This window comes from Schistocerca serialis, chromosome 4 (genome assembly GCF_023864345.2).
Source record: "Schistocerca serialis cubense isolate TAMUIC-IGC-003099 chromosome 4, iqSchSeri2.2, whole genome shotgun sequence".
Lineage (NCBI taxonomy): Eukaryota > Metazoa > Arthropoda > Insecta > Orthoptera > Acrididae > Schistocerca > Schistocerca serialis.
The window spans coordinates 736,936,521-736,948,971 of NC_064641.1; the positions used below are offsets into that span (position 1 = coordinate 736,936,521).

Below are 12,451 nucleotides of genomic sequence, written 5' to 3' on the forward strand. Positions count from 1 at the left end.
TTCGACTTACTGTCAGTTTCAAGTGTTGAGTCTAGTTTTTATGACGCACAAAACATCCTGGAGCACTTAAATGTTGATAGAAATCAATACAAGTGCGTCAGTTTACAAGTCTATTCTTGACGTTTGCGTCTGACAGTCGCTGCTTCTATGATCTTTTCTTGAGCAGCAACTGTTAGGCGCAAACATCAAAAACAGACTTGCAAACTGACACACTCATATTGATTTCTATCAACATTTAAGTGCTCCAGGACGTTTTGTGCGTCATAAAAACCAGACGCAACACTTGAAATTGACAGTAAGTTGAAACAAGCTTGTAGTCTAAATAACTCTCACAAGCTAAATAAAAATTGTTGCATGTAAATTGAGCCACAAATATTCCTGAATAATATCATACTTTGACATCTTATAAGCTGTGGGGTCAATGGAAGAAAAAAACTATTATTAAGAGAATAATCGGCAGTTAAAGAGGTTCAATTAAGAAATCTTTGTCACAGTGTTAATGAATGAAGAACTCCAAAATTTGTAACAACTATGTTTCAGGACTGTAATTTCTGAGTAATTACCCAGGAAACGTTCACAACTGACAATTAATTTCTTAAAAAAGTTCCTACATCTTACAACTGTAAACGCTTCAACACAAGAAAGAAGACATCAATATTAAGTACCAAAAATAGGAAAGGGGATAAAAACAGTGAAATGAAAACAAAACTTACTTTTTATTTGTTAAGCACACAATAAAAATTTCACTATGAGCAACAGTTTCACCTGATTTACTACTGATATTAAAAATTTCACATGGAACACCTGTCACATGTTTTGGAAACTCACCTCTGTTTAGCCTCTGCCTAGTTTTATTCATAAAATCTTCCTCGAAAAAATGATCTTCACAAACAAAATAAGTAGCACAATTCACATCCGGTCACAGTTTACAACACTTTTCCGCTTCAGAAGCAATCCTTGAAATAGTTTTGGGAACTTGTTGAAATGCTTGTTCCTAACTTTCTCCGTTGAACCGACGTAATATCCAGATGAACAGCCAGGGAATTTACAGGAGTATTTCTACGTCAATTTGTTGTGTTCAATATTCTGAAAAACATAAAAATCTTCATCAAATAAAACTACTACTGCCATATCAAAGTTATTTAAGTAAGCAATCAGAAATCACACAGCTTCATTCACAACAGAAGAGAATACATTTCATTTATACGCTACGAGATTATTTATTGAAAATTAAATGTCTTACCTTAGGATCAATTGTGGACATTTTTTCTGCAGGAAATCTCTTCAGTTCCACAGTGAACTTCATGAAATTTAAAGTAATAAACCTGTTTATAATGAAGATGAGTAGTATGTAAATATGAAACTTGTACAAAGACGACTGTAACCGTGGACTTCAGTGCAGAGCAAGACGATATAATATCACTAACCGCCATTGGACAGTTCTCATTGGTCAATTGCAGCTTCGTTTGACCCATAGCGCCTCTAGTGGTCTGGAAGGAACTACCTGGCTTGTTGCCTCTTCTCCCATATAGCTTTCACCCCCGTGATCCAAGCGGCACATCGATGCAACTGCTCAGTCGTGAGTTGTGCTGTAATAAGTTAACACGTGTTTGTCTCTCGTCACGAAAATGGAACCGCATAATATTGCTCAACGGTATGCCATTTCTTTTTGCGTTAAATGTGGTGAAAACGCGACGAGAACTTACGGTAAGCTTCAGAAGGCTTTTGGAGAGGAGGTTATGTCAAAAGCTCAAGTTTTTCGTTGGCATAAAATGTTTAGTGAAGGCAGAACCAATATGGAAGATGAAGACCGCAGTGGACGACCATCAACCTCACGGACGGATGTCAACTTGGCCAGGGTGCGTGAACTCGTACGATCTGATCGAAAATTATCCGTGAAAATGATTGTAGAAGAACTGAACATCAATCGAGAAACAGTTCGTCTAATAATAACTGAAGATCTTGGTATGAGAAAGATTTGTGCAAAAATGGTCCCCAAAAGTCTCACACCACAACAGCGAGAAACACGGAAAAATGTGGCAGCCGATATATTAGAGCAAACGGAAATCAATCCAGAATTGTTGAGCCGTGTTATCACTGGTGATGAAAGTTGGTTTTTTCAGTACGATCGAGAGACAAAACGCCAAAGTTCGCAATGGTGCTCAAAGGGATCACCCAGACCAAAGAAAGCTCTCACGTCAAAGACAAAAGTGAAATGCATGCTTGTGTGCTTCTTTGATTCCAAGGGAATTGTTCATAAGGAGTGGGTGCCTCCTGGACGAACAGTTAACCAATATTACTACAAAGAAATTTTAGAAAGGCTTCGCAAAAGAGTTCTTCGTGTCCGTGCCAACATTGTTGATAGTTGGATTCTGCATCACGATAATGCGGCATTCCATACTACTCTGTCAGTACAGCAATTTTTAACCTCAAAACAAATTTCAGTTCTACTACAGCTGCCTTATTCACCAGATATCGCTCCGTGCGACTTTTTTCTATTTCCAAGAGTCAAAACGGCGGTCAAGGGACATCATTTTCAAACAACACAAGATATCCAAAAAACTGTGACGAGGATCTTGGAGGATATTACAGAAGATGAGTACCAGAACTGTTACCATCAATGGCAGAAACGCTGGAAAAAGTGTGTGCAATCAGAAGGGAACTACTTTGAAGAAGACAACACTAAACTTGACTAAAACGATAAGTAACTTTTTTTTCACATCAGTCTCATTACTTTACTGTCGCACCACGTAGTACGCTTATTCATTACTCGTTGCTGGGCCACATCTTCGTTTTCTTGTGTACAGCGTGTTTCAGAAGTACACCGAGAAACTTTGACGAGATGTAGAAGGTGTCTTCAGGAACAAGATGAGGATAGGAACCCATGTCCAGAAACGTCATCTGATGACGTTACAGACTGTCGAAGTTACAGGGGCCAGTATCTGTACATGTCTATACACACAGGGGGATTCCGTGATGATGGAGAATGACAAATATGTCAATCTGGCAGCCGTGTTTCTACATCTGAAAGATGATGTTCGTTCAAATGTGGCTCCAGTCACATAAGAGTCATGAGGACGCAAATCAGGTTTGCTTTAAATACATGGTGTAACAGCCGAAGGCATTAGTTCCCTTTGAGACTGGACCATGGTGTTAGTCAAGAAAGCCTTTAAGGCGACAAACACGCCTTTATCAACCCCTCACTGAGTTTGAACGAGGTCGTGTAATAGAGCTACAAGAAGCTGGATGGACACTACTGGCCATTAAATTCCCTACACCAAGAAGAAATGCAGATGATAAACGGGTATTCAATGGACAAATATATTATACAAAAACTCACATATGATTACATTTTCACTGACTTTGGGTGCATGGATCCTGAGAAATCAGTACCCAGAACAACCACCTCTGGCCGTAATAATTGTCTTGATACGCCTGGGCAATGAGTCAAACACGATACCACAGTTCATCAAGAGTAGTGACAGGCGTATTGTGACGAGCCAGTTGCTCGGCCACCATTGACCAGACGTTTTCAATTGGTGAGGGATCTGGAGAATGTGCTGGCCAGGGCAGCAATCGAACATTTACTGTATACAGAAAGGCCCGTATAGGACCTGCAACATGCAGTCGTGATTTATCCTGCTGAAATATAGGGTTTCGCAGGGATCGAATGAAGGGTAGAGCCACGGGTCGTAACGCGTCTGAAATGTAACGTCCACTGTTCAAAGTGCCGTCAATGCGAACAAGAGGTGACCGAGACGTGTAACCAATGGCACCCCATACCATCACACCGGGTGATACGCCAGTATGGCGATGACGAATGCACGCTTCCAATGTGCGTTCACCGCGATGTCGCCAAACACGGATGCGACCATCGTGATGCTGTTAACAGAACCTGGACTCATCCGAAAAATGACGTTTTACCGTTCGTGCAGCCAGGTTCGTCGTTGAGTGCACCATCGCAGGAGCTCCTCTCTGTGATGCAGCGTCAAGGGTAACCGCAGCCATGGTCTCCGAGCTGATAGTCCATGCTGCTGCAAACGTCGTCGAACTGTTCGTGCAGATGGTTGTTGTCTTGCAAACGTCCCCATCTGTTGACTCACGGATCGAGACGTGGCTGCACGATCCGTTACAGCCATGCGGATAAGATGCCTGTCATCTCTACTGCTAGTGATACGAGGCCGTTGGGATCCCGCACGGCGTTCCGTATTACCCTCCTGAATCCACCGCTTCCATATTCTGCTAACAGTCATTGGATCTCGACCAACGCGAGCAGCAATGTCGCGATACGATAAACCGCAATCGCAATAGGCTACAATCCGACCTTTTACAAAGTGGGAAACGTGATGGTACACATTTCTCCTACTTACACGAGGCATCACAACAACGTTTCACCAGGCAACGCCGGTCAACTGCTGTTTGTGTATGAGAAATCGGTTGGAAACGTTCCTCATGTCAACAAGTTGTAGATGTCGCCACCGGCGCCAACCTTGTGTGAATGCTCTGAAAAGCTAATCATTTGCATATCACAGCATCTTTTTCCTGTCGGTTAAATTTCGCGTCTGTAGCACGTCATCTTCGTGGTGTAGCAATTTTAGTGGCCAGTAGTGTATCTGCTGCGATACGGCATAAAGGCTAGGCATGAATGTAGCCACTATACATTATTGGTGGCGCCGGTGGTCAAGAGAAAGCACGGTCACAAGACGGCCTGCCTCCGGACGACCATGTGGCACTGTCCAGAGGGAAGACCATCGTATTCGGCGTATGGCTCTGGCGCATTATATTGAAACTGCAGCAGCAATTTGAGTAGCAGTTGGCACCACAGATTCACAACGAACTGTTGCAAATCGGTTTCTTCAAGGACAGTTCCGGGCCAAACACCCTGTGGTGTGCATTCCATTGATACCAAAGTACCGCCATTTGGGACTTCCGTGGTGTCAAGCAAGAGGTCATTAGAGGGCAGGGTGGAGATCTCTTATATTTTCTTATGGGAGCTGGTTCTGCGTCGGTGCCAGTGATGGCCGTGTATTGGCTAGAAGGCGGCCAGTTGATGGTCTGCAACCAGCCTGTCTTCGTGCTAGACACGCTACACCTATGGCTGGACTTAAGGTGAGGGGTGCGATTTCGTATGACAGCAGGAACACTCTCGTGGTTCTCCTTCTCAACCTGACTGCAAAGTTGTACGTCACTCTGCTGATTCGACCTGTTGTACTGACACGGGTGTTTTCCAAGAGTATAACGCTCGCCTGTTGTAACCTAACACGCTCTACAGGCTGTCGGCACCTTGCCTTAACCTGTTAGTTCACCTGATCTGTCCCCAACCGAACATATACGGGACATCATCGGACAACAACTCCAACGTCATCCACAAGCATCAATAACCTCATGAGCAAGAGGAACAGATACGGAACTCCATTCCACAAACTGACATCCGACACCTGTACAATATAATACACGCACGTTTGCGTGTTTGCATTCAACATTCCGATGGTTACACCGGTTATTAATTTACCAGCATTTCACACTTGCAATGGCTTATCTCCCGCTTACATTAACCTGTGATCTTGCGATCTTAACCACTTAAATAGATATTCCCGAAATTTCGTTAGTCTACATTAAATATTTTTTGGCGTTGTAATTCTTTTCCGTCATTGTGGCTCAGTATGATCAACTAAAGTCCCCACCTCTGTAAAAAATATTCTGTTGCCGTCTAGCAGGTGAATGGCAGAACTCCTTGAAATCATCCAGACATATTAGGCAGCCCGAGTGCAACGACAGGGTGGAGGCGCCAGTTATTATCAACTTTTTCAAAAACTTGCTATGCGGGACATATAAAACATTAAACTGGTAAGAACATATTTTTTGGAATAAAGTTTAAGGAGTGAGAAGGTAAATGCTAGAAAATGTCACACAGGAAATATATCTCAGAGGTCTGTTTCTGCACTAGGACAGCCACAAAGAGGGCACAGTTCACTGGTTACATTGCGATATAAGATATCTCAGTTGACGTTATTTTTTGTTGCTAAATTTGATTTCATATATCTTAAAATGCTGAAGGGGGGGGGGGGGAGGCTTTTTGTGTCGAAGCTTGATTGTGATTTAAAAAATGCGCTGTTTCTAGCAGCCCACGCACTGGAGAGCTATAAAAATGCGTCGTTTTGGTATGATCTGTTAAAATTACGCGACATAAAATGGCATGTTGAGATAAACGGAGCATCAGGTAAAACAGTACTCAGTAAATATTACAATGGAATTGTGTGACTGGTACCCAGGTAACGTAATAGTTAAGTATAACCGGAGTCTCCTACAACAGAAAAAGGCTGGAGATCTTTAACAGTCAGTTTTAGTACTAAGTCATTTCTTACCATACCATATTCATAACTACTTTTACAAAGCCTGAGAGGTTTGTCTGTCTTAACTTTTTGTAGGAGGGCTTTCAGACCGCACAATACACTTATCGCTAATACCTTCCTGAGCACATCTACACTGTTGACTCGAAGACGAGGGAAATACAAGGTTAGAAACGTATAGTAGATAAGCCGCCTTTTGGAAACAAACATAAGTAAATTGACATTTTGTTCGTTTTTTTTTCAGATTTGATATGAACCTTTCTCTGACAAAATATGATTGTTCGACATAAATCACACTTTGCTATGTTCCCTGACTTTCTCTGAAAAAAGCCCAGATTTTGAAACTTCCTGGCAGATTAAAACTGTGTGCCCGACCGAGACTCGAACTCGGGACCTTTGCCTTTCGCGGGCAAGTGCTCTACCATCTGAGCTACCGAAGCACGACTCACGCCCGATCCTCACAGCTTTACTTCTGCCAGTATCTCTAGCCTAGATTTTGCTTATTTTCCGCTCCACGATGATTGTGATAATTGTACTACACAGTGAGAGAATGTGCTAAAATTATCGTCAATGTGAACGAATAGTAAAATAAGACGACGTAAAACAGATCTGATCTCCCCATTCAACTTAGATCATTTAATTTTACAATCGAACTGAACACTTTGCAAAAGAAACGTAGATATGTCGAACAAAGCGATCCTAAAGACGTACAGTTCTCAGAAAAGTCACTCGCGCCATTTACTGCAAGCTCAGAACCAAAGTACTGAGTGACCATCACCCTGTAGTAGATGTTTCCCACATGAGGCCGCGTAACAAAGTGCTCCACATCAAGTTCCCCCGGAATTATATAAAATTTTCCATGTGGTTTCCCAACATCTAATTGGCGAGCTCAGATTCTTCCTCACAACAACTGAATCATTTGTTAGCAACATCCAGTGCCGTTGCACAACGCCCTCTTTCCTAGCACTAAAAGCAGCAGAGTCGCCAAGAATGTTCCTTCCTAAAAAAAATCCCATAATAGTCTTGAATGTTACCTTCTCTGATATCTGCAATATTCTGTGTGCTCGTCCAGTTTCACTGGACTTACAGTACCTGGGAAGAGCGCATCCTTGGAGTTAAATTGCCCAAAATGTCTGTCTGCTTTCTCTGTCTAGTATCCAGCCCAGCTCACCTCACACAGACGTTACACACTTCAATATCAAAGCATAGTAGTAATGTAAAACGTTGCAAATTTTACGGTCTGCTTATGCACTTGCAGGTGACGTTCGCACGCTTGTTGAGCAAAGTGTCGGCGGAGATGAGCTCCGGAGGCTCCGACGGCGAGGTGGTGAGCCGGCCTGCGCAGCTGTCAGGGCTGATGTCAGCTGCGGCCTCTGGGAGCAACGGCGCCTCTGGAGCAGCAGCTGCGTCCCTGCCGCGCTCCGCCAGCAGTCCTCACAGCACCAGCAGCACACAGGTGCAGTCCATGGCACGTAACAACTACACCCCATACTCTACTACTCTACAGCACAGGCGCAAACCATGGCACGTACAACTCCACTCCATACTGTACTACTTTACAGCACAGATCCAGTACATGGCATGTCCTCTCCACACCATACTGTACTACATTACAGCACAGGTCCAATCGATGGCACATACATCTCCACTCCATACTGTACTACTTTACAGCACAGGTCAAGTCCATGGCATGTACAACCCCACTCCATACTGTACTACTTTACAGCACACGTCCTGCCTATGGCACGTACAGCTAGACTCCATACTGTACTACTTTACAGCATAGGTCCAGTCCATGGCATGTACAATTCCACCCCATACTGAACTGTACTACTTTACAGCACAGGTTCAGTCCATGGCATGTCCAACTCCACTCCATACTGTACTACTTTATAGCACAGATCCAGTCCATGACATATACAGCTACACTCCATACTGCACAACTAGAAAGCACAGGAACAGTCCACAACATTTACAACTACCCTCCATACTATACTACTCCACAACACACTGGTGCCATTCATACCCAGTGCTACTACACTCCATACTCTACTACTCTACAACACACAGATTCACTCCATGGCATGTAAAACTACACTCCATACTGTACTACTCTACAGCACAGGTGCAGTCCATGACATGTACAACTACACTCCACACTACAGTAGTCTACAACATGGATGCAGTCCATGGCACCTACAACTACATTCCATACTATACTCTCCTAATGCACACAGGTGCTGTCCGTGGCACATATATCTACACTCCTTATTATCCTACTCTACAGCACACAGTTGCAGTCCATCACATGTACAAATACACTCTGTGTTCCACCACTACTCTGCAGCACACGTGCAGTCCATTGTATGTACAACTACAGTCCACAGTACGCTACTCTACAGCACGAATGCAGTCCATAACACGTACAGCTATACTTCATATTATCCTAACCTGCAGCACACTAGTGCAGTCCACACTGCATACAACTACACTCTTTATTACATTACTCTACAGTGCAGAGGTGCAGTCCATGGATGCAGAAATATACTCGATACTACAATACAATACAGTGCACTGGTGCCGTGCAAGTCAGTTACGACTCACTTTATGTTATACAGTAATACAGCACACTGATACAGTCCATTTCATAATGCACTGTATCACTAGAAACTCGTAGTTGCAATTCGTGCCACAACTTGCTATACCCCATACTACACACCATCACACAGATGCGTTATACAGCACTGCTATGCTTTATACTACTCACACAGTACAATCTGTAGGACTCACTGCTACACTCCAGACCACAATGTATAATCAGCAACATACACTGAGATGACAAAAGTCGTGGGATAGCGATATGCACAAATGCATATGGCAGTAGTACTGCGTTCACAAGGTATTAAAGGGCAGTGCATTGGTGGAGCCGTTATTTGTAAAAATGGTTCAAATGGCTCTGAGCACTATGGGACTTAACATCTATGGTCATCAGTCCCCTATAACTTAGAACTAATTAAACCTAACTAACTTAAGGACAGCACACAACACCCAGCCATCACGAGGCAGAGAAAATCCCTGACCCCGCCGGGAATCGAGCCCGGGAACGCGGGCGTTATTTGTACTCATATTCATGTGAAAACGTTTCGACGCGATTATGGTCGTACAACGGGAAGTAATAGACTTTAAACGTGGAATGGTAGCTGGAGCTAGACGTGTGGGACATTCCATTTCTTAAATCGTTAGGAATTCAGCGTTCCGAGATTCCCAGTGTCAAAAGTGTGCCGAGAATGCCAGATTTCAGACATTACCTCTCACCACGGACAACGCATTGGCCTACGGCCTTTACTTAATGACCGAGAGCAATAAATCTGAGTAGAGTCGTCAGCGCTAACAGACAAGCAACACTGCATTAAACAACCACAGAAATCAATATGGGACGTAGACGAACGCTTCTGCTAGGACAGTTCTGCGAAAATTGGCGTTAATGGACTATGACGGCAGACGACCGACGCTAGTGCCTTTGCTAACAGCACGAAATCGCCTGCAGTGCCTCTCCTGGGCTCTTGACCGTACCACGTAGACCCTGGAGTACTAAAAAACCTGGCCTTGTTGGACGAGTCTTGAATTCAGTTGCAATGAGCTGATGGTAGGGTTCGAGTATGGCGCAAGCCATGGATCCAAGTTATCAACGAGACACTGTGCAAGCTGGTGGTGGGTCGATAGTGGTGTGGGCTGTGTTTAGATCGAATGAACTGGCACACTGACTGAAAATTGATATTCACGGTTACTTAGAGACCTTTTGCAGCCATTCATGGGCTTCATGTTCTCAAAGAACGATTGAATTGTTATGGATGGCAATGTGCCATGTCGATGGACTAGAATTGTTCGCAGATGGTTTGAAGAATAGTCTGGAAAATTCGAGCGAATGATTTGGTCACCAAGATCGCCCAACGTAACGCCCATCGAACATTTATGGGGCAATATCGATGAGTCAGTTCGTTCACAGAATCCATCACCGGCAACAGTTTTGCTATTATGGACAGCTAGAGTGGCATTGTGGCTCATTACTTCTGCAGGAAACATCCAGAGACTTGTAGAGTTCATGCCACGTCGAACTGCTGCACTATCCTCGGTAAAAGGAGATCTGATACATTCGAAGGTATCCCATGACTTTTGTCCACTCAATGTATAGCTCGGATGCAAAGCTTTTACTGCTCCTCTCCCCCTCCGCCAAAACACACTAAAATACTAATCACACGCACTCCGTGTCACTGCTATGCACTATCTGTATCACTTCACCAGAATGTGAAGTCCAAAGCAAGTTTGGCTGCACTCTTTCCTGTACCTTAGCAGATAGTCTAAACCATGGCACTTACTTCTACAGTGTATAATGCTACATATCATCAGCAGGACGCAGTAGTAATGTAAAACGTAGCTAACCACACGATCTACTTATGAACTTGCAAGTGCATGCACTCAACGAAACGTACTGCTACATTTCATACCATGCGACAGCATGCAGATGAATTCTATAGCACTCTTAGGCTCCATGCAAAACTTCAGCACCAGCAGCACACAGGTGCAATCAATAGCCAGTAAAACAACAGCAATTCTTGTTTTTGTCTGGAATCCGTCACAACGAACATATCTTGACAATATTTTTACGCAGTACGAAACATAACGTGTAGCCCAATAGTTTGTCAGAAACGTACACTCTCTGATCAAAAGTATCCGGACACCCTATTAATGCGTAATCGACCAACAGATGTCACGAGATGTGGGCCTGCGAGTGTAAAAGTCTGAATGGGTCGGCTGGGAGAGCTCAGTGACTTCAAACTTCTATTGAGCATTGGGAGTCATCTGAGTAGCGATCCATCATGGACATTTCAACCCTTCTACAGCTGCCCAAGGCGACTGTTGGTTTGATTGTGAAGTCGAAGCACGCAGGAACAACAACAGCTAAAGCAAGGCCAGACACGGACCCTTGAGCATTACGGAGGGTTGTAAAAAATTGCATGAAATCGAACGAAGGAGTCACTACAAAGAGTACCAAAGTGCTAACAGCAGTCCAGCTAGGGCAGTGACTGTGCGTAGGGAGTTAAAATGAATGGGGTACAATGGTTGCGTAGCTCCTCATAAGCCACACATTCCTGTAATCAATGATAAACGACGCTTGAAGTGCTGTACAAACCGATGCTCCTGGGCAATAACTGGAAACGAGAAACCCTGGAGTGATGAATCACGCTTACCTAGTGGCAATGCGATGGAAGGATTTGGGTTTGGCGGACACCTCGAGAATGTTACCTGCCATCACGTTTAGTGCCAACAGTGAAGTACGGTGGAGGTGGTGTTACAGTACGGATGTGCTTTTTGAGATTAGGGCGTGGCGCTCTTATTGCCCTTAGGAAAATTTGTGGTAAGGTCTTATGGGACCAAACTGCTGAGGTCATCGGTCCCTAAGCTTACACACCACTTAATCTAACTTAAACTAACTTACGCCCATGCCCGCGGGAGGACTCGAACCTCCGACGAGGGGCTATTGCGCTTAAAAAATCGCTACGTGCCGAAGGATATGATCACATTTTACAGCATTATGTGCTGCATATAGCAAAGGAACAGCTCGGAAACGACGACTGTACCAGCAAGACGAATCACCCTATCGTAAAGCAGTGTCTGTGATGCACTGGTTTGTTGCCAATGACGTTATTGAAACGGAATGACCTGCCCAAAAACTCTACCGGAACTCAATGGCACACCTTTGGGATGAGTTAGAGCATCTACTTCGCTCCAAACCCCAGTATCCTACACCATTAACTTCTCTGGTTTCGATTCTTGGGCAAGAATGGGCTGTCATTCCTCCACAGACATTAGCACACCTCACTGAAATTGCAGAGTTCAAGCTGTCAGAGAGGCGAAGGGTGGAAATTATTGTCCGCCAATCAGGTAGTGTACTTGACTGTCGAGTGACCTGTGTGTGTCTGAGGGATGTAAACGGTTTCTTCACTTCGTAGTATTTTCATTGGTTTTCTTGCGCCCTCTAATGCTCCTTTTTTTCTTTCTTGTATCGCACGTGATTTATTTGAAGTGCTGACTATTATTTA

At 43.9% G+C, this 12,451-nt stretch overlaps 1 protein-coding gene across 1 annotated transcript in view; it reads left to right on the forward strand.

Moving 5' to 3' along the window:
* The window catches only part of LOC126474735 (uncharacterized), a 575,439-nt gene that overhangs the window by 456,429 nt on the left and 106,559 nt on the right, over positions 1-12,451 (forward strand). The window contains exons 22-23 of the mRNA XM_050102214.1: positions 7,609-7,660; positions 7,715-7,806. Coding sequence (XP_049958171.1) covers positions 7,609-7,660; positions 7,715-7,806 — 144 coding nt within the window. The remainder of the gene's footprint in view (positions 1-7,608; positions 7,661-7,714; positions 7,807-12,451) is intronic.